At 42.9% G+C, this 27137-nt stretch overlaps 1 protein-coding gene across 1 annotated transcript in view; it reads right to left on the bottom strand.

Moving 5' to 3' along the window:
* Positions 1–27137, bottom strand: part of FER1L6 (fer-1 like family member 6) — a 207983-nt gene that overhangs the window by 165060 nt on the left and 15786 nt on the right. The window contains exons 2-3 of the mRNA XM_063669062.1: positions 4974–5012; positions 1373–1455 (exon numbers count right to left, since the gene is read on the bottom strand). Coding sequence (XP_063525132.1) covers positions 1373–1455; positions 4974–5012 — 122 coding nt within the window. The remainder of the gene's footprint in view (positions 1–1372; positions 1456–4973; positions 5013–27137) is intronic.

Genomic DNA, 27137 nt, shown 5'->3' with positions numbered 1-27137 from the left:
CTCATTCAACTTTGTGTCACAGGGTCTACCACAGTGTTACAGTTTCAAAGACACAAGGAATAACCCCAAAGCCCTTTCCACCCACTCGCTGGAAGTTTCATTAAATCAGCAAGGACTTTAAAGCTTTAAGCCTTGTCCCCACTGAAAATGCAATGTCCCTCATTTTCTATCCAAGGCTCTTAATCATTATCAATACCTGGGTGTAAATGAGTTTCCATACTTTTCTACCATAAGGATAGGTTCTACCTAAGGGCAAGAGTGAAGTTAGGTACAACATATGGCTACAGGACATCTGCAGTAGACGGCAGTGAAGCAGGCCCCCCAGGAGACAAGAGGGGTGAAGATTAACAAGACCCCCAGTACCATTTTGGTTTAGGAATGGTCCAGAAAACTAGCCTTGAGCTGGTTTTTAATCAAGGCTATGCAGCAGAAGTCTCCAGAGGACCACCCCATCTGTCCACTTGGAAACCATTGATCCAATTTGATTCAATAAACACTGAGGATGTACCCAGTGCTGGGCCTGGCCTCTACTGATGCAGTTCACCCTGTAACTTAAGACTTTGCCCTTTTGGAGAAGGAGGTATCCCATTCTAAGAGCAGAAAGTGAGACAGCCTGGATTTGTATCCCAATGCTGTTGCTTCCTGGCTGTGTACCTCCCATGCTTAGGGCCAGCCGGCTTCATGGATATGCAGTCTGTGCAGCCATAAAGGACCCTAAGCTCAGAAGAACCTCATTGCACTTGGCTTAAGCTCTGCGGTCACCATCTTGACAATTTTAATAACTTCTTAACAACTGCTGTGCATTTTTATTTTTCACTGGGCCTTGCAAATTCTGCAGCGTCTCTTCCACACTTTATTTACTCTCTCTGCATCTCTGTAAACTCACTTGTAAAACTAGGGTGACAATACATACTGGGAAGATGGTGGAAGGATTCAATGAGATGATGTGTGTGAAGCCTCCCCCACAGTAACTATGATCCTCTTATTTTCAAAATCTTGCTTGATCTTCCCCACAGCTGTGCGAGATCAGCCCAGCAACCCACATCACGACGTTAAAGGAGAAGTTGAGACTCAGAGCCACTCATCCTACGTCACAGGACAAATAAGAACAGAAACAGAGTTTTAACCCTGCTGCTGCTTTCTCACGGGGACTCCTTCCAGGCCCACTCACCTGTTTGGCCCAGATGACCAAGGGCCTTGGGGGTTGTCTTGGGCCCACACTTGTGACTGGCAGGACCTAAAGGGTCAGGGGGGCAGCACACTCACACTCCCCCTCGCTCCCATTGAGAGGGAACTGCATTTTCAGCCAAGGAGGGGTCCACTCTGCGAGACTCTCAGGCCCCAGTGGTCAGCACCCCACCCCCAGCCTCACCTTTCGCAGCCTTGTTGGCTAGGATTAACCCCTTCTCTGCCTTATTTCTCTTCTTCTTCAGCTTCAGCCCAAACATCCCCTTTCTGAAGAGAAGAAAAAAAAGAAACAATAAAAACTTTGAGTCATTCAGACGTGTTAGGAGAAGGTAAACACAAAAACACACCGAGCTTCATGAAGCCCATCAGCCTCCTCATCCACCCAGGATGGGGGCAAAAGACAAGTGTCAGTGGCACCCAACAAGCTCTCCAGGGAGCTCTGCTTTTGCAGAAACCACAAAAATCCCACCCGAATTGGAATCGTGAGGTCCACCTGGAATTGCACGTAGGTGAGGAAAACTGAACACTAACAACACTAGCTGAAATTTCTATTTCTCCTGGATCACCAGGCACTCTGTTAGGCATAAAAAAGCAGTCACATCATTTAATCACCACAGCAACCCTCTCCTGCTCATCTTACAGATGAGGAGCCAAGGCCCAGACAGGCCGGGCAATGTTTCTAAGGTCACACAGTTCTGAACATCAGAGCTACCACTGGATCCCAGGCCTGCCTGATTTCAAAGCCCAGGGTCTAACTACTGGGCAGCCAGAGCCTGTCCGTTCCCTTCAGCAGAGTGAACACCATCACCAGACCTGGGCTCTCGAGACCAAGGTCAAGAAGGCCTGGAACTTACTGAGGTCCCACCATAAGCGCACAGCTCAGCTGGCACATGACACATGCCCAGAAGGTCCACTGCTATTATTGTTATTGTTAGCCATAAGCAGGAAGCCATTTCCAAGCCTCCTTCTCTCCCCACTGCCTGCAACCCCCAGATGGAGTCTTGCTCTGTTGCCCAAGCTGGAGCGCAGTGGCGCGATCTCAGCTCACTGCCACCTGCACCTCCTGGGTTCAAGCAATCCTCCTGCCTCAGCCTCCCAAGTAGCTGGGATTACAGGGGCCTGCCACCACGCCCGTAAGCCTCCTTCTCATTACAGGAAGCTCCCCAGTCCATGGTCTCAGACAGACATGAGCATTCATAATGCTCTGCCAGCCTCCTACAGAACCCCTTTCTGAGCTGGAGGACTGCTGAGAACAGGGCTCTGGGGTACAGATGGATGAAACCGGGCTGGAGGAAAGTCCTGGCCTTGATGCAGGCAGGCTGGCCAGCCCTGGAGAGAGGAGGGGAAGGAACAAGGAAGTGAACATTTGGAGGCGAAGGGAGGAGATGGCAGCAAAGGCTCAAATCCCATTCAGTGAACATCTGTGGGCCTGGAACATGAAAAGCAGCGGAACAATCACAGTCTCCCATTTTGCTTATATGTTTAGGACTTAGGATGTGTGGAGTGCAGTGGTTAAGATCAACCTCCACAGTCAGACTGCCTTGATTCTAATCCCAGTACTATCTCTGCAACTTTGAACAGGTCACTTAGTCTCTCTAAACTTCAGGGTCCTCATGTGTGAAATGAGATAATAAATGGAAAGTATTTAGCACAGTACCTGGAACATACTATTTGCTCAATAAACCTTAATTATTTTTATTGTCCTAAGGGTAGGATTAAGACGAGTGAGTGGAAGGCTCTAGGAGATAGATGTTCACTGAACTCATTCACTTATTCTATTCACTTATTTGCTCACTTATTCAATGTATGTCCTGCTTTTTTAAATTCAGATAAGGAATTAAGGAGCTCCCACATCAGTGCTGTTTGAACAGTGGAGTGAACTACTTTGTGAAGAAATGAGGTTCCCGTTCCTGGAGGCATGCAAGCAGAGGCCTGAACACCACTGTTAAAGGATGTTGTAGAGAAGACAAGCATCAGAAGGGGGACTGGCCTAGGGGAATTCAGGGATCCTTTGAGACCCTGAGATACATTAGGATGGAAAGAATGGACTCTGAAAGCACCCAGATGTGGACAGGACCCCTAAATGCTTGGGCAAGTCCAGTACCTCCCTGAGCCTCAGTTTCCTCCTGTGTATAATGGAAATAACTACTCTACAGGATTGTTAGAATAAAATGAGGCAATGTAGCAAATCATCTAAGACAGCATCTGGGATGTAGAAAGTGCTAAATAAGTGCCCTTCCTGGAGGTAGCATTTTCCCCCTTTGATTTGCCATCATCCTCTGATGAGAACATCATCCTAAGTCTCCCAGGAATCTCTGGAGAACATACACAAGGAGGACTTCCAATAATAGTTTTCACTATTCTGTTTTCAAAGGGTCGTTCCCAAGCCAGGGACCTAAAGCTAGTACCTTCCCAAGCCCGAATCAACATTTATGGTCCCCAGGTGCCCCCTGGCATGAACAGTTCAAAGAGGCAGAATCTGATGTTCCTGGGAACGTGGCCACTGGGCTCTGGAGGCTGCTTGAAGCAGCTAAATGATTCCATCCATAAATAGGGGGTTGCTAATAATAAAAGACAGTATCTGCTGAGGGAGACATAAGTTTCCTTTTGGGAGCTGACATCCTTGTCATGGGTGGCCTCAGCGTTCTGAGTTCTCCCATAGGGAAGCCAGTGCCTGAGGCATTGGGGCATGGCTGAAGATGCTGTCACGGGCCAGGGAAGAGGACGAGATACCCCACCTCGTAGAGACAGGCACCCCTGCCCTTCTGAAGCCAAGAGCTCTGGACCCTGCTGCCCATTGGAGTCACCTAAGGAAGTTTATAAAAGTACTGATGTCTCGAATCACCTTCAGAGATCTTTAATTACTCTAGGGCAGACCCAGTGTTGAGAAGCAGTGGTCTAGGCACAGCTCAGGCCTCCTGAAGAGTAAGCCAAATAAACTTCCAGGAATGCCCGAAGGACTTACAACCAGCGCGGCCCTCTTGGGTGGGCTGATGTTAGTATCACAAACACACAAGGTTGTTTGCCTGAAACTGTGAGTCAGTCATCAAGGGCACACCCAGCATGACTCCCAGCATGAAAAGGTTTCTTGATGAAAATTGATTTCTTCTCCACAGCCTTGTGACATGGAGCAGTAAGAGGAGGCATGGCTCACCAGCCCAGAACGATGGTGCCACTGGCAGATCGGGCGGTAGAAAATGAACCCGTGACACAGGGCTCAGCTTGGGCACCTGCCTGAATTCATTGTTAGCTCTAGAATTTGGGGTTGGATACTTAACTCAAATGCATATTTCTTCCCATGTGACACAAGGACATTTCTTACCCAATTCACAGGGTGATATTAAAATAGAAAACAATGTTTGTCAAGTGTAAAGCATGCTACAAAGTGTCACAATATTGATAACAAGGAAATATGAGTTTACAATTTTTTTACACCTGTATAAAGCACTCACTATGTGCCAGGAACATCATTTTATACACATTGTCTCCTAGGATCCCCACAGCATGCCATGAGGAAGATGATATTATGCTTGCTGACAAATAAGGGGATTTCAGGGGTTTCCAGACAATGTATTGGGATCAACCATCAAATCAGGAAGACTTACCTGATAAGTCACTAAGGCAGCTGCCACCACATCCCCGACCGCCTCTACTCTGCAAAGAATTCCAGCATGAGAACCCTCCCACTTCACAAAAGTATGGGGCTTTCTGGTTTAGGATCATAATATCCTCCCAGGGTCATCCCCAAGATAAGGCAAGAGGTACACAGGAACCCTCATACCAACCTGGTCTCCTCAGGGTGAAAGCTGCTGCGACTCTGATATCTGTATCCAAACAATAAGAGCATTAAATAAGGCACGTGTTAGATTTGCTCAGCACATCTGTTCAGATGGCATCACTCAGTGTTTAACCACAAGGCCCGCACTGCAGGGAGGCAGCCAGCCTGGCACAAGAAAGAGGGGCTTGACTGCTTGAGTGTGGGTCTCATGTAGGCCACTTTCTAACTGTGTCACTGGAGCTGGCCCTGGGACTTCTCTGAGCTCCAGGCTCCTCTTCTGTTCCTCTTGTTCAGGAAGTGGCCATAAGGTTAGTTCTGCTTTTTCTCACTGGGATGTTACACAGATGACCTTATTGATCCCTCATGCTGAACTATTAAAAGCTCTACACGTAGCTAATTTAATGTCATATCCACCACTCGGCAAAGCCAGGATTAGAAAATTGCTCACAGCCAGAGTTGCCTTGTGTTCTCCCACTTGTGTCACCAGATTCCCCTTCTGGAATTACCTTCTCCACCTTCACTGCAGAATGGAGGCAGCTCAGGCCAAATGGCCAAACACTAAGTTACTTGTGTCAACAGCATGCCCAGTACTGGCCCATGCTGCTCTCTTCTCTACCTAAGACTCAGGATGCAGGTTACCTGTGCACCTCACCTTCCAAACCCAAAGCCATTACACCCAGTACGGGGCCAGAGAGGGTGGGGGGTGGACTTTAGCTGAGAATGTATTTATATGAAATCATTACAAAAACTTTAAAAACTATATTTATATATTTGATGAATTATTTTCATCCAAAGAATAAATTTATATTTAATGAGGTCTAGCTTAAAAACAAAACAAAATCACAAAATTTTTCCACCATTCAAAGGTTATCTAAAAAGCCTTTGGGTAAATTCCCAGTAGCCTGCTGGGAAATACCTTCTTGAGAATGTCCTATCTGGGTCCTCATCTTTCTAAGACTGGGATGTATTCATTAACGGCAAACCACTACACATAGAAGCAGTCGTGTTGCAGAATTCAATAGAAATTATTAAAATATAAACCCATGTGACACTCTGCCTTGCCATGCCTCTCTAAGTTCTCTCTCTCCATGATCTTCTTATCAAAACTTACCTATTCAATGTTCTATTTCATTAAGGCAATGATGCCCCAACTTTGGCTACACATCTAATCCATATGGGGGTAGCTTTCTAAAACTGTGCCCCACACTTGACCAGATCCCATCCCCGAGAGTGTGATTTTATTGGTCAGTGACGGGACAAAGGTGCGGTGGTTTTTAAGCTCCCCTGGTGATTTTAATATGCAACAGGTTTACAAACCCTTGTGGTTAAGTAGACAGTACCAATGAGCTATCCTCTCAAAGAGAAATCTAAAGGAAATTTAAAATAATTTCTTAACCAAAAGGAATGATTAAATGTATGAAATTCAGAGCCTGTAGTAGATACATTGGCATAGGCTGCACTTTATAATCCACCTCTACTTTCTTTCCACTCAATCTCAACCCCTACAATTAGCCCACAAAATTGGCTACCTTCTCTATTTATGCACGGGATTAGCTCAGCCTTGGAGGAACAGAATGCTCAGGTTCAGGAGAAAAAGAACAATCCTCTTCCGGATCAAAAATGTCTCAAGCAAGGCTAATGGCCTGAATGGATGGGCCCTGGCTCCCAGTCTCACGGGAAGCAGTTCATTCTTGCATAATGTGTTTTGGAATCCTTTATCTCATTGCGATAGTAGGTGGATGTTTCAGTGTTAGCCCCTCATTTCGTACATTATAGTCCCCTCAACCATTATAATGAGATTCAAATATCACAACTCAACAAACAGTGATTGAGAATCTTAATATTTCACCTGCAAGAGTCAGCTGAGTCTAGGAAATACACCTGCAAGGATGCTATTTAATTCCTCTTCCTGTGGCTTCTCTGAACCAAGAAAGACTCAGGAATAATTCGGAGCCACCCTGTGTAAAGTCCACCCCTATTAAGCCAGCCTTTCATAGCCCTTCAGAGAAATTTGCTAGGTGTTCAAGGGCAAAATGGCAAGAGGTCAAGGCCGTAGGACTGCCCCAGGAAAATGGAGGCATTTTTCTTTCATGCTTCCCGCCCACCCTGGGGCATGCCAAAGGCGCCCACGATAGAAACAATCCTCCAAGGGTTGGAGGATCTTTTTCAGCCTGAGGTCACTGGCTTCCATCTTATCCTGCTCCTCACCCTCTACAGCTAAGCATCAGCACATTACACATGACGGCGCTGTTTAGAGTGCAAGGAAAATAGAGAAACAAATATTGGCAAGTCAAGTCAACAATGCAGTACAGATAGGACTACTAGATGCCCCCACCACAGCCTAAGACTTCCTCTTGCCTGGACCCCAAAGAAAATGGTTCATCTTTCCTATTCCATCTTCTTTATATCCAGGCTAATTAAATCCCTGCTCTCCACTCTCCTAAACATCAAGAAATCAACCTTTAAGCCAAAAATAGACTATAGACCACTTCTCAGCACTTGGAACAAGCAGCTCTTTCTCCCTTTGTCCCAGCATAAATGAATCTTCAAACTCCCATCTGTTTTAGGTTTTCTGCTTTTTCTTCACTCCCCAAACTTTCTTTCTCCGATACATTGCTTGATTATCTTTTGGTGGAATTATTAGAGTATGGCATTAAGTTCACATTCCTCACTTGGGAAGGGCTAAGGTCCAAAGCTCTTATTCCCATGTGGTCTTTCTTCCTTTGGGTCTACCTGCCCACAGAACATTTGTATTCTACTTTCTGCTCTGCTGTGCAAGTAGAAGTAACCACTGAGCAGAGCTTCTCCTCCCTGCAGCTGAGTGGGCAAGTCCATATGATTCAGAGGGAAGTATTTGAAAATTAATCTGGACTCTAGTCCAAATAGCTTCCTCCAATTGAGCTTCACCAGCACTTGAGGTAGTATTTTGATCTCTATTTGATGTCTGAGTTTCTTTCTCAATTGGTTTCGAATGTCTAGGGTAAAGAGAAGGGTATGGTTATAACCTCAGGAACACCAATACACTGACCCATAACAGATTTTATTACAAATGGGCATCATTAAAGTTCGTAAACTTACTAAGAGAGGATCTATGGAATTCCTCTGAACCTCATTTTTTTTTTTATGCTGTGGACATTGGAAATAGGAGAATGGGTGCTATGTTAAACTAAATTAAATTACTACCTTTGCTGCAGGATCGTCAGAGCCTTGTGCACTGTGACTCTCCAAGAGGGTGCTGTTGTAGTCAGACTTTTCCAAATGGATTTGACCACCACACCTTTATCATTAAATATCTGTTAATATCTTCAAGAACACTACTTGGGACTTCAGAGAAGGAGAATCCTGGCAACTTTTAGTGTTCCTTTTTCTTTTGAAGCTTTCCTGAGATAAGCAATGATCAAGTAAGAATGACTGGGGAAACAGAGGAACCCAGGACATCTCTCCCATGCATTCGCTCCTCTGTGTCCACATGGCTCCTGGTGCTAGTGCACACTTCACTGGACTTCCTGCTTCTGTTCTCTCCCTCCCGAAACCTACTCTCTATTCCACAGCCATCTTTGCAAATCAGAGGAACAGAGAATTTTCTGAATCTGACAAACAATATTTACAAAAGTCCTTGAGTCAGTATCATACCAATATCATATCATATCATATCATCATGTAAGATGTCCTCTGATATTTAAAAAAAAAAAAAAGACAGGATGCCCGCTATTTCCCTTCTATTTACCACTGCACTGGAGGCCCTGACCAATTCAATAGTGTCTGTCTAGTTGAATTACTGACTGAATTTAGCAGGATACCTAGAAACAAAGTCAATATATAAAAGTCAGTTGTACCTCTTTATACAAAAACAAATAATCATAAATTAAAATCAGAAATAAAAGATTTTATAATAGCATCAAAAATTCAAAAACTCAGCAATAAGTCTAAGAAATATAAATAAGACCTATACTCTGGAAATTACAACATAAGATGAATGAATGAATATTCCATGCTTGTAGATTGGAAAGTGCAACATTAGAAAGAGGTCAAACTTCCCCAATTTGATTTGGAGATTATTTACTATATTTGCTTTGCAGAAATTTTCAATTCATACACTTAGGATTTGTGGGTATGGCTTTTTATGTTTATATGTTATGCTTCAAGATTTAATTTTTAAAAAGCATAGATTTTCAGATTGAAAGCCCTGGCTTTGAGAATCAGTTCAGCCACATGCTAATTATGCAACCTTGAGTAAATCCTTAATCTCGCTGTGCCTCAGTTTCTTCATTTGTAAAATGGAGGATAAGTTGTGTCTGTCTTACAGAACAATCATGGATATCAAATGAAATAATAGAGACAACATACTGTTTGCAAACACTAGAGTGTTATATCCTACATGTTAATTAAATTTAAAAACCAGCTCAACCTATTATGAATGTCTCTTAGGGTTCTCCACACTATAGCCTCAGTTCACCAACACAGCACTTGATCCTCAAACCAAGTACTCCAGCCTGATGGACAGCTCCTCCTAAACTCATCACACTTTCTTGTCCGTGAACCATTGCTCACCATAGGCCTTCCATTGAAGGGGACTTCTCCGATCTCTACCTAGCAACACCCAAATCTTTCTCCTAGGCCCGGCTCAACTGCCTCCTTTGATGTGATGTGTTCTCCAGTTTTGCAATGGAGCAACAAGTCACTCATTCCTCTGGACTCCACTAGCATTTTATTCTTATCTCTATTATATACTTATCACATGGATCATTACAGTTACTTGAAAAAACATCCCTCTCCTTTATTAGATGCTGAGCTTTTGAAGGCAACAATCATGCCTAGTTTACATATGCACCCTCAGTATCTAACACCATGCCTGGCACATAGCAGGGCTCAATGAATGTTGAATTATGGATAGATGAATGGACAGATGGAGTCTACAGATAGCAAGCTCCACAAGAATTCAATAGAATTTCTTTGGTCCTGTTTAAAAATGTATCATATAACAAGAAAAGAGTTAAAAATCATTCCAAGACTGAGAACACAGGCAAAAGATAATAATCCTAATATTCGTCTTGGAGCTGGGGAGAAAAAGGAAATTGTTCATTCTGGGACCTGAAAAACAATTTGTACTCTGTTAATAGAGCTGCTGCTCTATTATTCTTAAAATCACTTCTTTTTCTAATGCATCCTCCTTTTTCTTTCTCTTCATCATCATACCCACCTTTTTTTTTTTTTTTTTGAGACTGAGTCTTGCTCTGTTGCCCTCCACCTCCCAGGTTCAAGTGATTCTCCTGCCTCAGCCTCCCAAGTAGCTAGGACTACAGGCACGTGCCACCACACCCAGCTAATTTTTTGTATTTTTAGTAGAGATGGGGTTTCAACATGTTAGCCAGGATGGTCTCTATCTCCTGACCTGGTGATCTGCCCTCCTCGGCCTCCCAGAGTGCTGGGATTACAGCACCTGGCCCCTAAATACCTTTTATTGGTTGACTATTTCTCTACCACCAGTCCCTTATAGTCATTCAAAAAAAAGTACACAGAGCCTTGTTGTGTTCCAAGCATTGCACTAGGCTCTGGTACACTCTGCCATTTTGATCAAGAAGAGATGAAATAATAAAGTCATTTCTGTGTCTGTCTTTGTGCAGAATGACTAGAGAAAAAAGGTTGAGCTCAAGTAGGAGTTGGAAAAGTTTCAGTTGTTTGAATTGGTAGAGATTATAATAATCAAGCCCAGGTGTCTGCAACAAGGGTTCAGATGTGGGAGGAAGAGAGGGAAGATTGAGTATGTAACCGGGTGGCCCAATGTGGCCACCACTCCTCCTCTCATACCTGAGGGGATCCATTTATATGTTTTACGTATTAAGGAGTTTGAATAATATGTGAATAAACTTAAGTTTTAAAGTTTGAAAACCACTAATCAAAACCAACCTGTTCAGCCCAGGCACCGTGGCTCACACCTGTAATCCCAGCACTTTGGGAGGCCAAGGCGGACAGATCGCTTGAAGTCAGGAGTTTGAGACCAGCCTGGCCAACGTGGCAAAACCCTGTCTCTACTAAAAATACAAAAAAATTAGCTGGGTGTGGTTGTGTATGCCTATAATCCCAGCTACTCAGGAGGCTGAGGCAGGAGAATCACTTGAACCCAGGAGGCAGAGGTTGCAGTGAGCCAACATCTCCCCCCACTGCATTCCAGCTTGCACGACAAAGTGAGACTCCATCTCAAAAACAGACCAAACAAACAAACAAAAAACTAACCTGTTCATTAAACAGATAGCAAAATTGAGGTCCAGTCCAGAGAAAAGAAAGAACCAGTTCAAGGTCATAAATCTGTTCATTGGAAGAGCTAGTACTTCTGGATGTTCATTTATCCTGTGTTTAGCCACTAGGAATGCTAAAACCTTAGCAAGCATGAACCCCCCTACAACGCTTCCTCTCTAAACCTAGGCCAGGTGACCTCTGATAACAGATACACTTTGAATCCCATTCAGTCAAAAATTGACTTTTTTTCCAACAGAGTTTTATTTCATAACTCCTGTATATTACATAAAATGTTCCAAGGGCTTAAAAGTGATAGCCTAATTATTTTTCTGTATATACTAAAGACATATGAAAGGAAGTTCATATCTGTTAAAAGCAAAAGCAGTTCAATGTTGAAAATGAATGACTATGTTATTTCAAACATGACTCGCAAAGAATCTTTCTTTGCATGTTTGAGCTCTTTAATAGCTTTTATAACCAAGAGGAGGAAAAATTTACTTCACTCAAGCTGATTAGTTCCAAGAATAAAAACCTTAATTAGCACAGTCAAATGAAGCTCTCTAAATCAGTTAAAACTTGCAATATAATGAGGCAACTCAATGCAATTGCTCACAAACAGCTTCCAATCATCCATACCTCAGACACAACTTTAAAAAAAAGTAACCGCCAGAAATTTATTGCTTCAGTTTTCATTGATGTCCTGCATAGAAAAAAATAAACCTGAAGGCTCATCTATCAACCCATGAAATCAAACATAACTTTGAAGGCATTTTGGAGAGGTTTTATAAAACAACTTATCTTCAGTGAGCCTTTTGTGTGGGATTTACAGGGCCCCCAAAACAACAGAATCCCATCAAACCTTCTCTCCCTCATTGCACAGGCTCTGCTCAGGTTCTTTATAAATTACTTTTGCAGAAGCTGAAGTTGGAGCCTCTTGAACAGGAAGAGGAGTTCAGTCCTGTCAACTTCTCCAGGAGTCACTATCATTGGGATTTCAGCCTCAGCTCAGGGTCAAGATGTATTAAGTCCCAAATATACAGGGGCTTCTCAGTCCAGTCCTCTCAGTCTCAACTCGGAAACACGAAAGGAGGTCTAAAGTCATGCCTGGTCTCAGGCCTTGAACTCAGGGAACACAATAAAGATTTGCTACTGAAGATGATAAACTCACCAACTGCACAAACAATGAGGAAAGCTTCATTGATCCCCAATCTATGATGGGAGCAAAGTCAGAAATGGAGAAATCCATATATTGAACTTATACATAAACATGATGCAACACTCCCTGTTCCCGCTGAAAAGCTCAACTTATAGAGAGACATGTGTCACACATGTAAAAACAAGGAGAAGGATGGAGCCAAGACCCTCAGTAGATAAATTGTGCCTACAGGTTCTATTCATACAACGCTTTACACTCCTCCAAGCACTTTGCCATATATGGAACCCTAGCAGAAGCCCTGTGAGGGAAAGGAGGCTGGCAGTATTTTCACAGCATACTGGGTGAGACACAGGCCCAGGTCTGGTTACCCTCTACCTCATATAGTGTGTGTGAGCTAGAGCAAAATTCATAACTTCTCTATGCTTGTACTTCCTCATCTGTAAGATGGGTATCAAATAGTACCTACCTCATAGAGTGCTAAGGATTGAGAGTGTGTGTATGTGTGTGTGTGTGTGTTTATTTATACATATATAACTTACCTCCTGACATATGAAAGAAAATAGTTACTATTTTTATTTGAAGACAAGAAAACTGAGGCTCTGAGAGGTTAGACAACTTGCTCAGTTACCCAGCTATGAATTGGCTAAGCTGAGGGCAGAGCTGGGTCTTCTTGTTATTGACTGAATGCTTCTCCTTCTACACCACACTGGGATTGAGCCAATATAGTTGTTCATTATATATTTGATAATAAAATGGATGAATGTATGTGTTAAATATATATTAAATATATAATATATAATAAGATTAATATATTTGTTAAATATATCTAACAAATATATTCATTAATTTTATTATCATTATTCAGGTTGCTCTGGGACAGTCATCATAGCTACCAGTCACTGAGCATGTAGAATGAGCCATGCATTGGGCTAAAGGCTCTATATACCTTTTTTTCCACTTAATCCTTCCATCAGCCATCTGAGTGGGGTGTTTAATCTCTTTTTCAGATAAGGAAATTGTAGTCTAAAAGGTTAAGTAAACTGCCTAAGGTCTCAAGGCTTCAGTAAAACCCTGACCCGTCAGATCTCTACTCTATGTTACCTCCTAGATATCAATTACCCCCACCATTTCTCAAGCACCTAGTCAGAGTAGGGTACCATCCAATCCCCACTTACCAAATGCAGAACACCTCACCTCGGAGAGGTTAGGGAACTTGCCTAGAGCCACACAGCAGTCTGACACCCAAGCCCAGCCCCTTTGCCCTCTGTCTGCATCCTCACCCATGATGGCCCAGGTTTCTAAGGACAAGCAGAAGAGTGGCATCTCCAAGGGCTTCCAGAAGCCCAGGCTGCCGCAAAGGGTGTGGACAGAGTTCGGTAATAAGAAGCAGAGCAACAGACCTCACCTCCACCAGCAAGGCTCCTGACTGTGCCCAGAAGCACTCATACTCACCAGCTTCCTGGACCCCAGGAGGTCAGCCCAGCAGGAAGGGTAGCAGCCACCACTGTCTTGGAAGAAGGAAAGCTCCCCTTGGGAATTCAGTGGCTCAGTGGAGCACAGCAGGCTACCTCCCAGGAATGTCCTTTCTGTGTGTGTGCACCTGGCAGCTCCCTATCTCTGTTTGAAATTGAGTGCCCTCTGTTCCGGTTGGCTGCCAGAGCCCAACTCTGATCAGCAAACACAGAAGCTCAGAGCAGATCTTGAGAGGAGGGGCCACCAATATGTTTTATTTCAAGTCAGGTGCAGGTAATTATAGGTCGATCAAGACTCAAAAGAGCCCTAGCTCCAGACAGTGTCAATGCCCTGGGTCCAGCCACTATTCAGACATACTTAGATTTTTAATCATGTTCACCACCCCCTGCTCATGTTTTTACTGTTTATTTCACTATCATGGTTAACATTTATTGAGCACTTTACTTCTGGTAAGTTCTAGCTACCTTTACAAGTGTTATCCTATACAAGCTCCACAACAGCCTTCAAAGGCAGTAGTGTTACTGTACTCAATGTACAGATGCCACAGAGATTGGTAAGTGCTGGGATTTGAACTGAGGCCACCTGGCCCTGAAGCCTGTGCTCTCCAGCCCTCCAGCTTGTTGCCTCCACTCTGTGGCATATCTTTGGGACCTGTATTCTTAGGCTATTTCAAAAAGGTCAAGTTTATCAGGAGAAAAATGAATAAAATAAGTCATTTGGATGGGTCAAATACCTCTGAAACCACCTATAGTGAATTGAATGGTGGTTCCCCTAAAGATATATCCACATGTTGAATCCTGTGAGTGTCCCATTATTTGCAAAAAGAATCTTTGCAGATATAATTAAGGATCTTGAGAAGATACTCTCCTGGATTACCCAGTGGACCCTAAATCCAATGACAAGTGACCTTTTAAGATACATAAAAGGAGAAGACACAGAGAGGAAGACACTGTGAAGATGGAGGCAGAGACTGGAGTGATGCAGCCACAAGACAAGGAACAAAGGAGCCACCAGAAGCTGGAAGAGCCAAGGAAGGATTCTCCCCCATCGTCTTCATGATCCTGCCAACAATTTTGACTTCAGACTTCTGGCCTCCAGAACTGTGAGAGGATGATGCTGTTTGAAGCAGCCATATTTGTGGCACATGGCCAAGGCAATCCCAGGAAAGGAATACACTGCCCCTTGTCCATTCCTCTAGCACGTCTTTATGGTGTCATGGAAAAGGAAATGCTGGGCCCTCTCCATTGTGCACCTTTGTGTTTTAGGTATGGTGCTGGGACAAGAAGTGCACCTGGCGGTGAGGGCTGAGAGGCCACCCCTGTGGGCTGGCAATGGTGTAGGAGCCTCTAAAGTGCAGAGCACTGAGGAGGGAGGCAGCATGAAGTGTGGGGAGGGGTTGGGGAGAAGGTTCTGCAGGTACAGACTAAGCAGTTAAATAGTAGCTCCCAAGGCAGCCTCATAAACATCCCCAACTGAGCTGCAATCCTCCACTCCATACGATCATAAAAAGACATGCAAAGGAAGGGGCCTGGGCTCAGGGGTTCACAGACAGAGTGGGTTCCCTAGTGCATCCCTCCCCCAATTTTCCATCATGATAGAGTTGATTCCACTCAGAATCAAAGATGGTCAGAGTCGTTGAATTCCAACCTCACATGTTACCACTGGGGGAAGTGGTTATTTAAAAGATGAGGTGGTCCGAGGGTACACAGCTGATCATGGCACTGCAAGAGCTGGAACCCCTAATCCAGTACCCTTTCAAGGTAGCCAAGCCTCCTTCCCTCATCTGCTCTGTTCTTTAAATTCTTCACAAAAACAAGATCCCATGGCAACTCTTATCAGAGCTCAATAACCCCACAGGGTCCAAAGCTTTCTAAAGTTCAAACCCCTCCTCCCAGAGTTTAAGTTTATTTCTCCTTTCATTTTTCTGCAGAATTATATCCTCACCATGATACTGCTGTGTGTGATCCAGATACAGTACACATATCAACAGAAGTCATCTGGCTACACAGTAGACATCCAGTAATAAGGATTATTGATGGCACAGCACAGGAAAATACCAAATGGACCGCCTTGTACCCAAATCTCTCTGCTTCATCTCCTACTGCATCCCTGTGGTTTGCTCTGGCCACACCACCTTCCTTCAGTAACTTGACTGGAACATGCTCCCTCCCTCCAGATCTCTGCACATGCTCCTCTCTGCTGGAATCCAAATGCCCCTCACATACCTCTTTCTCTGGTTAACACTGTCCCATCCTTCATGGGCCACTTAACATCACATTCTCAGAAAAGTCTTCCCTGACCTCTGTGCTTTCCCCACCAGACTAACCAGGTACCCTGGTTCTATCTAAGCTCCCCAGGTTCCCAGAGCTTTTTCGTTTCATCACTCATCATAGTTTGTAATTTTATTTATGTGATTTTTTTCCATTACTGTTCACTTTCATTATTAGACAAAAAGTTTCATTAGGGCTGGAGTTGGTTTACCCTTATCACCCCAACACTCAGCATGTAGTAGACACGTGTAATTCATTCCTAGGTTCACTCCACAAACGTTTATTGAACAAAATACTGAGCTGGTACAAATAAATGTACAAAAAGAAACAGACAAAACTGCCATCCATCAGGAGATTAGAGCCAAACAGAAAAGCTACAGTCAACCCTTTGAGAAATTACCCCATTACAAATCTCCTCCATGCCTTTCCTTTCCCTCTTTCCCTGTGCTTGTTCCTTAAACATTTAGCCCTGACTAGGACGTTCCCAAAGCAGAGAAAGGATGAGTTGGTCAAACTCAAAGCAGTCAATGCAAACAGCTCTGGGAAATAAGCTTCAGGAGTAGGGGGTGATGCCCTACAATTATCTAGGATAAAGTTTGGGAATTTTCTTTACAATTCAATTAACATCAGAATTATTTTAGAGATGCAAAAGAGAGATCACATTACAAAGCAAAAAGATGTGAAACTCTGACCGGGCGCAGTGGCTCACGCCTGTAATCCCAGCACTTTGGGAGGCCGAGGTAGATGGTTCGCTTGAGGCCAGGAGTTCAAGACCAGCCTGGCCAACATGGCAAAACCCCATCTCTACTAAAAATACAAAAATTAGCCAGGTGTGGTGGCACGTGCCTGTAGTCCCAGTTACTCAGAAGGCTGAGGCAGGAGAACTGTTTGAATCCAGGAGGCAGAGGTTGCAGTAAGCTGAGATCGCGCCACTGCACTCCAACCTGGGTGACAGAGCAAGACTCCATTTCAAAAAAAAAAAAAAAAAAAGTTGTGAAACTCTTCCCCTAGCCCTCTTCCCTCTGCCAGGAATAATGCCCTTACCATGAACTGCTACACAGGATCCAGATACAAGGGCAGATTATATCAGTACAAATCCCCCACCATCCTCCCCCATGCTCTGCCTCCTGACAGAGGGAATGCATTTCAGTGTCTACAATTGTTATCCCATGTACAGACTTAGTCACAGAGTGTTTCTTTGGAGAACTCACAACAGTTGTTATCATAATTTAACAAACATTTAATGAGTGCCTATTAGATGCCTAGCACTGTGGTTGGCCTGTGGGAAATCCAGGGCAATGATGAATAAGACAATGCCTTTGGGTCAAGAGCACAGTGCCATGCTAGCAGCTGATACACTTGAAAAGGCTTCAGCCACCCCATAATAATCCTCTGTATTTCTGGAATGCTTTATAAGTTGCAAAGAGCTTTCATTTGTAGCTATGTGAGGAAGAAAGGACAGGTCCCCCATTTGATACAGTAACTGTTTAGGTTCCAGAAGCCTTCAGTGACTTATTCTAACAAGGGGTACAACTGGAAATAGGGGTGGTCATGAAAATATGCCACTCAATCTCCAGCTACAGGGAGCATACACTGACTGACAGCTCCAGCTGCTGAGCCTTCCTGCCGGTCACTGCATCACACTGAAGCCATGCATCCTATGGGCTAAGCACAGCAAGCAAACTAACTCAAGCCCCTTCCTGCAAGACATGGGATTCCTCTAATGGGTGACTTGGGACACAAGACTCCCCAACGACCTGGAGGAAACTTTCTTAGAAGATTCTTCCCAGGCAATTTTCCTTCCCACCTCTGTCACAGGTGTCAGACCCACAAAGCCTAAAGGCCCTTCCTGCTTCCTGCTCCTTCCCCTTTATGCTCTCCAAATAAATCTCCAGCACTCCAGTAATGTCATCTTGGAAACTGCTTTTTGGAGGACCTAATAGCACTCTAATCCAGATCTTGGGATTCACAAATAGACCTTCCACTAATAATGAGCCTCCATTTTGAATTGCATTTTGAAAACACTGGGGTAAACCTGGGTTCCTAGGACTTCTTAGACTCAACAATATGTAATAAAATTCATCAAAAATACAAAAGTACCACAGAATATCATGGTTCCCAAACTGAATGGACAAGATGTGTTATTTAGCTCACCCCAATGGAGACTGGAACGTTGGTTTTTCACAGGTCACAATTTGAGAAATGCTGCCAAGCCCCACCTTCCAGCAAGTACAAACCTATGCTTCTCTTGGAATTACTAAAGAGCCTCAAAACTAAGGGTTTGGTATTTTCTTCCCTTGCTATGCTCAGATGATTGTGCAATACAATTGCTGAAAAGCAGGCAGAAAAAGCAAGCGACCAAGGCAACCCTCAAACAGTGTACTCTTCCCTTGAAGAATAGAAAAGTAATTATCTATTAAAGCTTTGTTCCTATTTTTAGAAAATGTGATACTTTTGGATATTTGAAATAGGTGTCATCTCAAGAGACAGGTAAAGGCTGAGCACCATGGCTCACACCTGTAATCTCAGCACTTTGGGAGGTCAAGGCAGGTAGATAGCTTGAGCTCAGGAGTTTGAGGCCAGCCTGGGCAACAGGGCAAAACTCCTTTTCTACTAAAAACACAAAAAATTAGCTGGGTGTGGCAGAAGGCACCTGTAGTCCCAGCTACTCAGGAGGCTGAGGCACAAGAATTGCATAAACCCGGGAGGTGGAGATTGCAGTGAGCCAAGATCGCACCACTGCACTCGAGCCTGGGTGACAGAATGAGGACCTGTCAAAAAAATAAATAAATAAATGAACAACTCAGGTAAACTGTATAAGCTTTTACACAAGCAATGGATTCTAAGTTATCTATAAGTTTTAACACTGGACTTCTGATTGTGGGCATTACCCAGTAGATCATGTTAAAAATAGTTCCACCAAATGTCAAAAGTCAGTGACCGGACCTCAACTCCCGTTCATGATTCAACACCTGAATGAAAAGGGAGTAAATCCAGTGATGCAAGTCATGACGTAGCTTTTCTGTAAATTTTCTGGAGATGCAAAAGCTCGAAATGTGTGAAGCTTAATGGGAATATGCATTCCCATGTACCAAGGAGGTATTCCCTTTGTAAACATAGTTAGGTGAGAGTTATCTGAAAGAGCAAACAAGGATCACCTTAGGGTCAAGAGACTTAAAGTGAGCCTCCACAGGTTTTCCTTCTTCTCTCTCCTTGAAAAGCACAGTAATGAAAAGGAAGTGTTCTCGGTATGATAGGATGGAGGAACTCATTGCTGTTGATTACCTACAATGTAATAAGCAAACACTTCACTGATCAGGTGTCATTAGCCTTCATAATCTTGGCGGTAAGTAGAACTATTACCCCATTTCTCTTTATATGGAGAAATAAGGCCTAGAGCAATAAAGTTACTGGCACAAGATCAGAGATTACGACTGACGTTTCTTAACATCTCTTAGTACTATGTTTTATGCTGTCATCTCTTGGGGTTTTTTTCTTTGCTATATATCTTTGTATATTGCAACATTTGAACAAGGTCCATCAATTACTTTGATATCAGAAAAAAAAGATATTTTTCTAAAATAGAAAAAGTGAAGTAAGTTTATTATTTAAATATTTGTTGAAAAGCATATTATAAATCTTGCATTACTGACCAATTACCTATATTAGGCCATGAGTACACACAAAAGAATCAGAAAGAAGTTCCTTTTCTGAAGTTAATATTCTAGATGAGAAAACAAAAGCAATTTTATATGAAAAAATTCTCACAGATTGTTACTGCCTCCTATCTTCTTTCCAACCTGGGTATCAAGGGTTTTATGAGTATTAGGTTGTCTCGGCTCATCCCTAAACCTGTAGGACTAGACTCTCAAAGGCCTTTTCTCGGGGATTAGGCCATTCTTGTACTATGTGACCTCACCCATTGGCCCAGCTAATTGGTCCACAAGCCAACCAGCAGTCTTAGAGGTGACCTTTCATAAAAGTTATGATAATATCTAGCTAGATAGATAAAAGAATTTAAGTATTTTAGTATGAGGCCTTTCTTGATGAATGGAAAGGTTTTTTATTTGTTAATTGACTTCATCTGTTTCCCTCATTCAGTGAATTAGGATAGAGTGAACATTATTAAATGTTCTTTAACAGGCTGGGCATGGTGGCTTATGTCTTGTAATCCCAGCACTCTGGGAGGGGGAGGTGGGCGGACCACCTTAACGTCTGAAGTTCAAGACCAGCCTGGCCAACGTGGTGAAACCCCATCTCTACTAAAAATACAAAAATTAGCCAGGCATGGTGGTAGGCACCTGTAATCCCAACTACTCAGGAGGCTGAGGCAGGAGAATCACTTGAACCCAGGAGGCGGAGGTTGCAGTAGGCCAACATCATGCCTTTGCACTCCAGTCTGGGCAACAAATGCGAGACTCCATATCAGAAAAGAAAGAAAAAATGTTCTTTAACAGTTAAGACCCTTGTATGAGGATAACCATTTTAACCAACAATGGTCAGGTAAAAGGAGTGAGAGAATAGATTGCGTCTCATCTCTGACCTAGGTGTCTAATAAATATAAGATTTTATCAAGTGTCAGTGGCTCCCTCGAGAACTGGTTCAGAAAGTTTTGAAGCTGGGATAGATGATTTATGTCTGCTATGGGCAAGATAAAAAAGAACAGTGGTGTGTGTATTTGCTGACTCAACTACCGAATATCCCCTGGAGTGTGACTTTTGACAGCTTGAATGCTACATATCTGCTTGTTGTATTAATAGTTACCCTCTTAACAACTGGAGGACCAGAAAATACCAGGTGATTGTGTCCAAGTAAATGAAATGTTGCAGTACCCTTAATTTGCCTTAGAAAATTCAGCACAAGGCTGCAATTATCTTTTATCTAAAAATGTCAATGTACTTTCTAAACTCTGAGAGCAACGTCTTAATTAACTCAGCAGATAATATAAAGGACCCTGAAAATCGGGTAAAAAAGTAGGACACCACACTGTCGGGGAGGAATCAGCTGCTCTGCATACCATCCCCAGGATTTAGCCTTCTTGTTGAACTTGTCCCCTGAGCAATGTGGTCTGTCTTCTGGTTCTATGCTTGAAACAATGGGTTGGGGGGTTCATAGCTATTTTAAAGCATCTGGACCATTCACTTAGGCTGTTGGCATCCCTCCTACAGTAACATCAGATCCCAGGGGATATGCATCTGACTGAGAGGTTATTTTTCTTCCCATCCTAATACATAGGCTTATTCACTCCTTTCCACACCCTCAGCCAACATTGCACAGCTGTTTGAGAAACAAGTGAAATGAAAACCATCTAGAAGTTCCCAACCCTAGGAAATGCTTTGGAAAAACATTTTCAGATTTGATGTTGTTTTTTTTTTTTTTTTTTTTTGCATTAGCCAGTTAGCAGGATTTTAAACTCATCACTTTCTCTATTTTCCTTCTCTTGGTCCCCTTTACTGTGCATTCCCATCTCTACAGACATGACAGCACCAAAAATTAAAATTAGTGCAAGGCAAACATAATCTTATAGTTGGTCTATTGCTCTCATCATACTGCTCATGAAGCAGAGTAAAAATCACTGGATAAAATCATTTAATTTGTGGTTGTAATTACCATATGCTTTCTGTCTTCCATCACCATGGATACTGCCAGGAGCTGTGTTGAACAGGTGTGTTCAGGAGCTTGCACTTCCCTGAACCCATGCGTCTCCTGATCACCAGCAGGGTCTGGACCCAGAAGCCCCTCAGAGACAGCAGTGATTATCCTATGATACATTTTTAGGCACTTCAGTGATGGATAAGGCTAGTCAAAAACCTGCTGTTTTTGCCAAAGTTCAGAGAGGTATTTGCCAGCGTTGAATTTGCACTTTGATTCTCATTCCTATTTTTGTAAACATTTTAATCAGCAGAGCTTAGACGCTTAGTTCAATTTCCTCTCTTAAAATGAAAGTGGAATATCTTATTATCCCAGAAACTAAGGAAGTGCTCAAAAACTGATGGAGAAATGTCAAAAGAACATAGCCAAACAGAAGGGGCTCCCTGTGGCAAAATATGAGGCAATTTGAGTATAAAGATAAATAATAAGAGTGGATTATAACATGTTAAATAGATAATCCACAAGCTCATACTGATAATAAAAAGGGAAAGGGGGTTGAAAGGAAAGGAGAGGAGAAATATCTTTTTTATATAGAGGAAATAAAAGAAAAAAACTTAAGTCACCATTTTACAATCCTTATAGTGATCATTAATTAGCTAAGAATCACCAGTGAAGGCTGTATTAGTCCTTTCTATAAGGAACTACCTGAGACTGTGCAATTTGTAAAGAAAAGAGATGTAATTGACTCACAGTTCTACAGGCTTAACAGGAAGCATGACCGGAAGGCCTCAGGAAACTTACAATCATGGCAGAAGGGGAAGCAAGCACATCTTACCATGGCAGAGCAGGAAAGAGAGAGCGCAAGGGGTTAAATGCCTCACACTTGTAAACCATCAGATCTCATGAGAACTCAATATCATAGAACATCAAGGGGGAAATCCACCCCCATGATCCAAACACCTCCCACCAGGCCCCCTCCCCCAACACGTGGGGATTATAATTCGAGACGAGATTTGGGTGGTGATACAGAGCCAAACCATATCAGAGGCTAAAACCATTGGATGAAAGGCTGTTGGGAGCAGTCTGGTGGTACCACTTAATCAAATTATCACACCGATCCACAATAATGAGCCAATTGATATCACATGCCTCCTCCAGCCATACATTGAGAACATACCATCCAAGTGCTTCTCTAGGAAAAAAAAAAAGTTCAACCTGAATCTACTTACAAAGGAATAATCAAGCAAATATAAATTGAGAAAAAAAGTCTGCTAAAATCTCTAAAATGTCAATGCTGACTCTCTAAAAATGTCAAATTAATGAAGACAAAAGCAAAAACCTAGGAGAACTTCCCTGTATTAAAGGAGACTAGAAACATTGTGACTAAATGCAACACATGATCCTTGTTTGGATCCTGGACCAAAGATATAAATTCCCTTACCTATAAAGGACACTGTTGGAACAAATGGAGAAATCAGAACATGTACCATATTAGATAGTGGTACTGCATCAAGAGTATCAACAGTTAACCCTGGAGGCGGAGGTTGCAGTGAACTGAGATTGAGATGGCACCACTGCACTCCAGCCTGGGTGACAGAGCGAGACTTGGTCTCAAAAAAAAGTATCAATAGAATAGTATTATACCAATTTCCTGAGTGGAGTGTAGTGAGTATTGTGGCAAAGAGGATCCCGTTGTTCTTAGGAAATGATGAATAATGAATTATTTGGTGATTATGCATTATGATGTCTATGACTAAATGGTTCAGAAAAAAGCAAGGCTATAAAGAAAACAGAAAACAGATGGTGAAATGTTAACTACCATATCAAGGTAAAATGCCTACAGGTGTTTATTCCTCTATCTTGAAATGCTTCTGCAGATTCTCAAAATAAATAGAAAATTTTTAAAACAAAACTTCATGAGAAAAAGCTGGAAAACAAAGTGAGGAAAGTGGTGAAACTGGATAGGATTTGGAGAAAGGGAGGCTGGAAATGACCACAGTGCCTTGGTTCTAGATCTGAGTGATAGTTACGTGACTTCACTTTGATCGTTTATACAGCTGTGCATTTTTGTTTCATATACTTTTCCTCATGTTGCTCAATAAGAAACTGATATTCTAAAATCTTGCCTTATTCAATTATTTTCCACATTCTGTTTCATCACCAACACACTCAGACCTGTGCATGTGTGCACATGAACTCATGTGTGTGCACACATATGCATAGGAGCTGGGTGCTGCTGGCTATGTGCCAGACACTGAGTTATGCACTAGGGGGAAAGTGAAAACCTGATCCCTGTGTCTGGCAGCTTATAGGCCAGTGTGAGTCTACACACACACACACACACACACACACACACACACATATATGCTATGATAGAAAGATCAGACTATAGGGGGAAGTGGGTGGGGAGCAGACTTCTCCAAGGGCATGTCAAATAACCATGACTTTGAAGGATGAGGAGGATCTGGGCAACAGGACATGTTACTTTCTGCTCTGGTTTGGGACACTGCATTTACGGGATCCATTAATGACTTTGGGGACATCCTTCAGTGATGAGCTTTAGCGCTGTCCAGAGCCCTCCAGCCATGGGGTGGGAACAGCCAGACCTACACCCTTTGCTGAAAGATGCTCCTCTTCCTCAGAAAAAGTAACTCTCGGACACACCAGGTGTGGGTCAGGGGAAGCCACTGATTTAATCAAGAAAAACCTGGGGCTCACAGAGGTTGAATGGCTGGTATAAAATCAGGTCATTAATGGCAGAACCAGGGCCAGAACCCAGCCACATCCTGTTCTTTGATAGTTGCCCCTTTTACCTGGCTGTCTCCTCTACTAGCACAGCAATAGCTTGTTTGTTTGGCTTGATTTTGCTTTTGTCTGTAAACTTCCGAAAGGTAGAATTTCTACTATTTTCATCACAAGTAGCCTCATACATACAAGCACAATATTTTGCAAATGCAGGTGTTCAATGAATGTGTTTAATACTCCAACCCCATAATTACAGATAAAGGAAAAGAAGCCCAGAGAAGCTGTAAGTTGCCCAGGTTCCTATTGTACTCGCTGAAGGATCTAATTCTAGAAACTAGTTCTTCTTTTGCCCAGTCCTCCCCGCACCATTACACCAATGCGTTCCTGCTTTGGCTAATTTGAATGCCACCTTCAGGAAACTACCAGATCCAAATCCCTCCTTCACCGTTGTTAACTTAATTTTTAAAATTAGCTCATCAGTTATTTTTCAAATGAATTTATATTAAAACTTACGTTCTATTTTAAACAGAAAATGAGTAACACATGCCTTAAAAGAAAGTAACTTTAAGAATAAATACGGGGCATGGCACGGTGGCTCACACCTGTAATCCCAGCACTTTGGGAGGCTGAGGCAGGTGGATCACCTGAGGTCAGGAGTTTCAGACCAGTCTGGCCAACAAAATGAAACCCTGTCTCTACTAAAAACACAAAAATTAGCTGGGTATGGTGGTGTGCACCTGTAATCCCAGCTACTTGGGAGGCTGAGGCAGGAGAATCGCATGAACTCAGGAAGCAGAGGTTGTAGTGAGTCAAGATTACGCCACTGCACTCCAGCCTGGGCTACAGAGCAAGACTCCATCACAAAAATAATAATAAAAAAATAAAATAAATATGGTAGGGGAAGAAAGACACTGTTAAATAAACTGCAGCTCTAATAGAAGCTGTTGACTGAGATGGTTCTGAGTAAAAGGCCTATTCTCTCCTTATTCAAAAAAGAATTGGCAAGTTTTAGAGAGCTACAGCTGTTAGAGATAAGATTTCTTCTGCAAAAGCAGAATTGAAAGATAATTTTTAAAATAATAACTTTCTTTTGTACTTCAATATTTAGTTCCATGTCACTGCACTCCCTAAAATTATTGCTTATACCCCCAGTAGGATGTGTCCTGTAATTGGGAAAGAGTTCTCTGCCTATATTTTTGTGTTAAGTGCCTTGACTGTTGAGATTTTAATATTTGCAACAAAAAGAAACAGAGACAACAATATTTGATAGCACATAATGAATTGTTGATGATGTCACTTGTAGAGAAATTGGGGATGGAAGAAAACTGCTCAGGCTCTGTTCACTCTCATCCTTGAAAAAGAGAAAACAAAAAAACATTGTCTTTGCAGTTCAGTTACTAACAGGTCTTTCCTGCACTGGCCTATTGCCAGTGGGTTGGATACTTGGCAGAGGGTTGTGAGGGTTTCTTAACCCATATCCTGCAGTACTTACTAACTGCCCTTTGTCTTTGTAAACCAAGACGATTTGTTTTTCTCACAACAGATGTGTACATAGCAAGTGAATTTCAATGGAACCAAGAGAGGTCCAGATACACTAATCCCAGATGAGATTCCTAGTAAACACCCCTCCTTGATCCCACAAAGAGGAAGTGAAAGAGAAAGAGAGCTGATTCTTCCAGTCTTCTACCAGCCTCCGTGGAAGAAGCTCAGGCTGGGGTAAAACTCATCCATCGACCATGCAGTTTTAGTGGATCTGTTGGTACAAAAGACCCTGCCCTGGTTATTAGGCAGATTTACAACTTCCCATTAACATATCATTTTCCCCATGAGATACAATAAGAGATGCCGTGGAAAATGCAGGCAGGGCCTCCAGAGCCTCAAAGGGTGTAGGTTTGCTGTTCTTACCCTTATGGCTTTGGGGTCTCTTGACAACTCTAAAGCCTATCACCAAAGGATGTTTCCAAAGTCATTAATGGATCCTGTAAACACCATATTCAAAACCATAGCAGAAAGGACCTGTCAAGAGCAGTAGAACCCCAGTGGGGTGGAGGTGGGAGTCAGCCATGGGAGTCTCCAGGAAGATGCTCAACCCATGCCTCCTCACAAAGGGAGGTGTAGACATGATTTACATCCCAAGTCATCAGAGGCCCTCCTCAAACTACAAAGACCAAGACCATGAACAGCAACATCTGCTTATTAAGTCCTACCACGTGCCAGGTACTCTGCCCAGTGTTGTACATGCACCAGCCCATTCCATCCCACAGCAATCCCTGAAGCAGGTACTAGTGTCATCCCTATTTTAAAGATGAGGAACCTGAGCAAGTTAGGCCACTTCTCTGGGGCCACTCATACAAAACGTGGTAGAAATGGAATTTGAACCCAAGTACTCCCTCCCTGAGCACAGGAGATTAGTCACTGTGCTCGCCCGTCCAAGTCATGAGTGTCCATAGTGCTCACCATTAAGTCCTGCCTCTTCTCTTTCTAAGGCCCAGCTCAAATGAATGTCTCCTTCCTCTGCTCTCCAAATCCACTACGCATGTGTTTATGTGTATATCTTACGGCACTGTTAATTCATTTATTCATATAACACAAATTTATTAAGTATCTTTATAGGCACCAAGAACACATGAGACAAAAAAAATGTCAGGGAGGGAGGAAGGTCTGGTTATAAAAAATAGAGATGGACAACATGTGGGAT

This window comes from Pongo pygmaeus, chromosome 7, assembly GCF_028885625.2.
Source record: "Pongo pygmaeus isolate AG05252 chromosome 7, NHGRI_mPonPyg2-v2.0_pri, whole genome shotgun sequence".
Classification (NCBI taxonomy): Eukaryota; Metazoa; Chordata; class Mammalia; order Primates; family Hominidae; genus Pongo; species Pongo pygmaeus.
The sequence above is the reverse complement of the archived record's forward strand: the minus strand, read 5'-3'. Positions and strand labels throughout refer to the sequence as shown.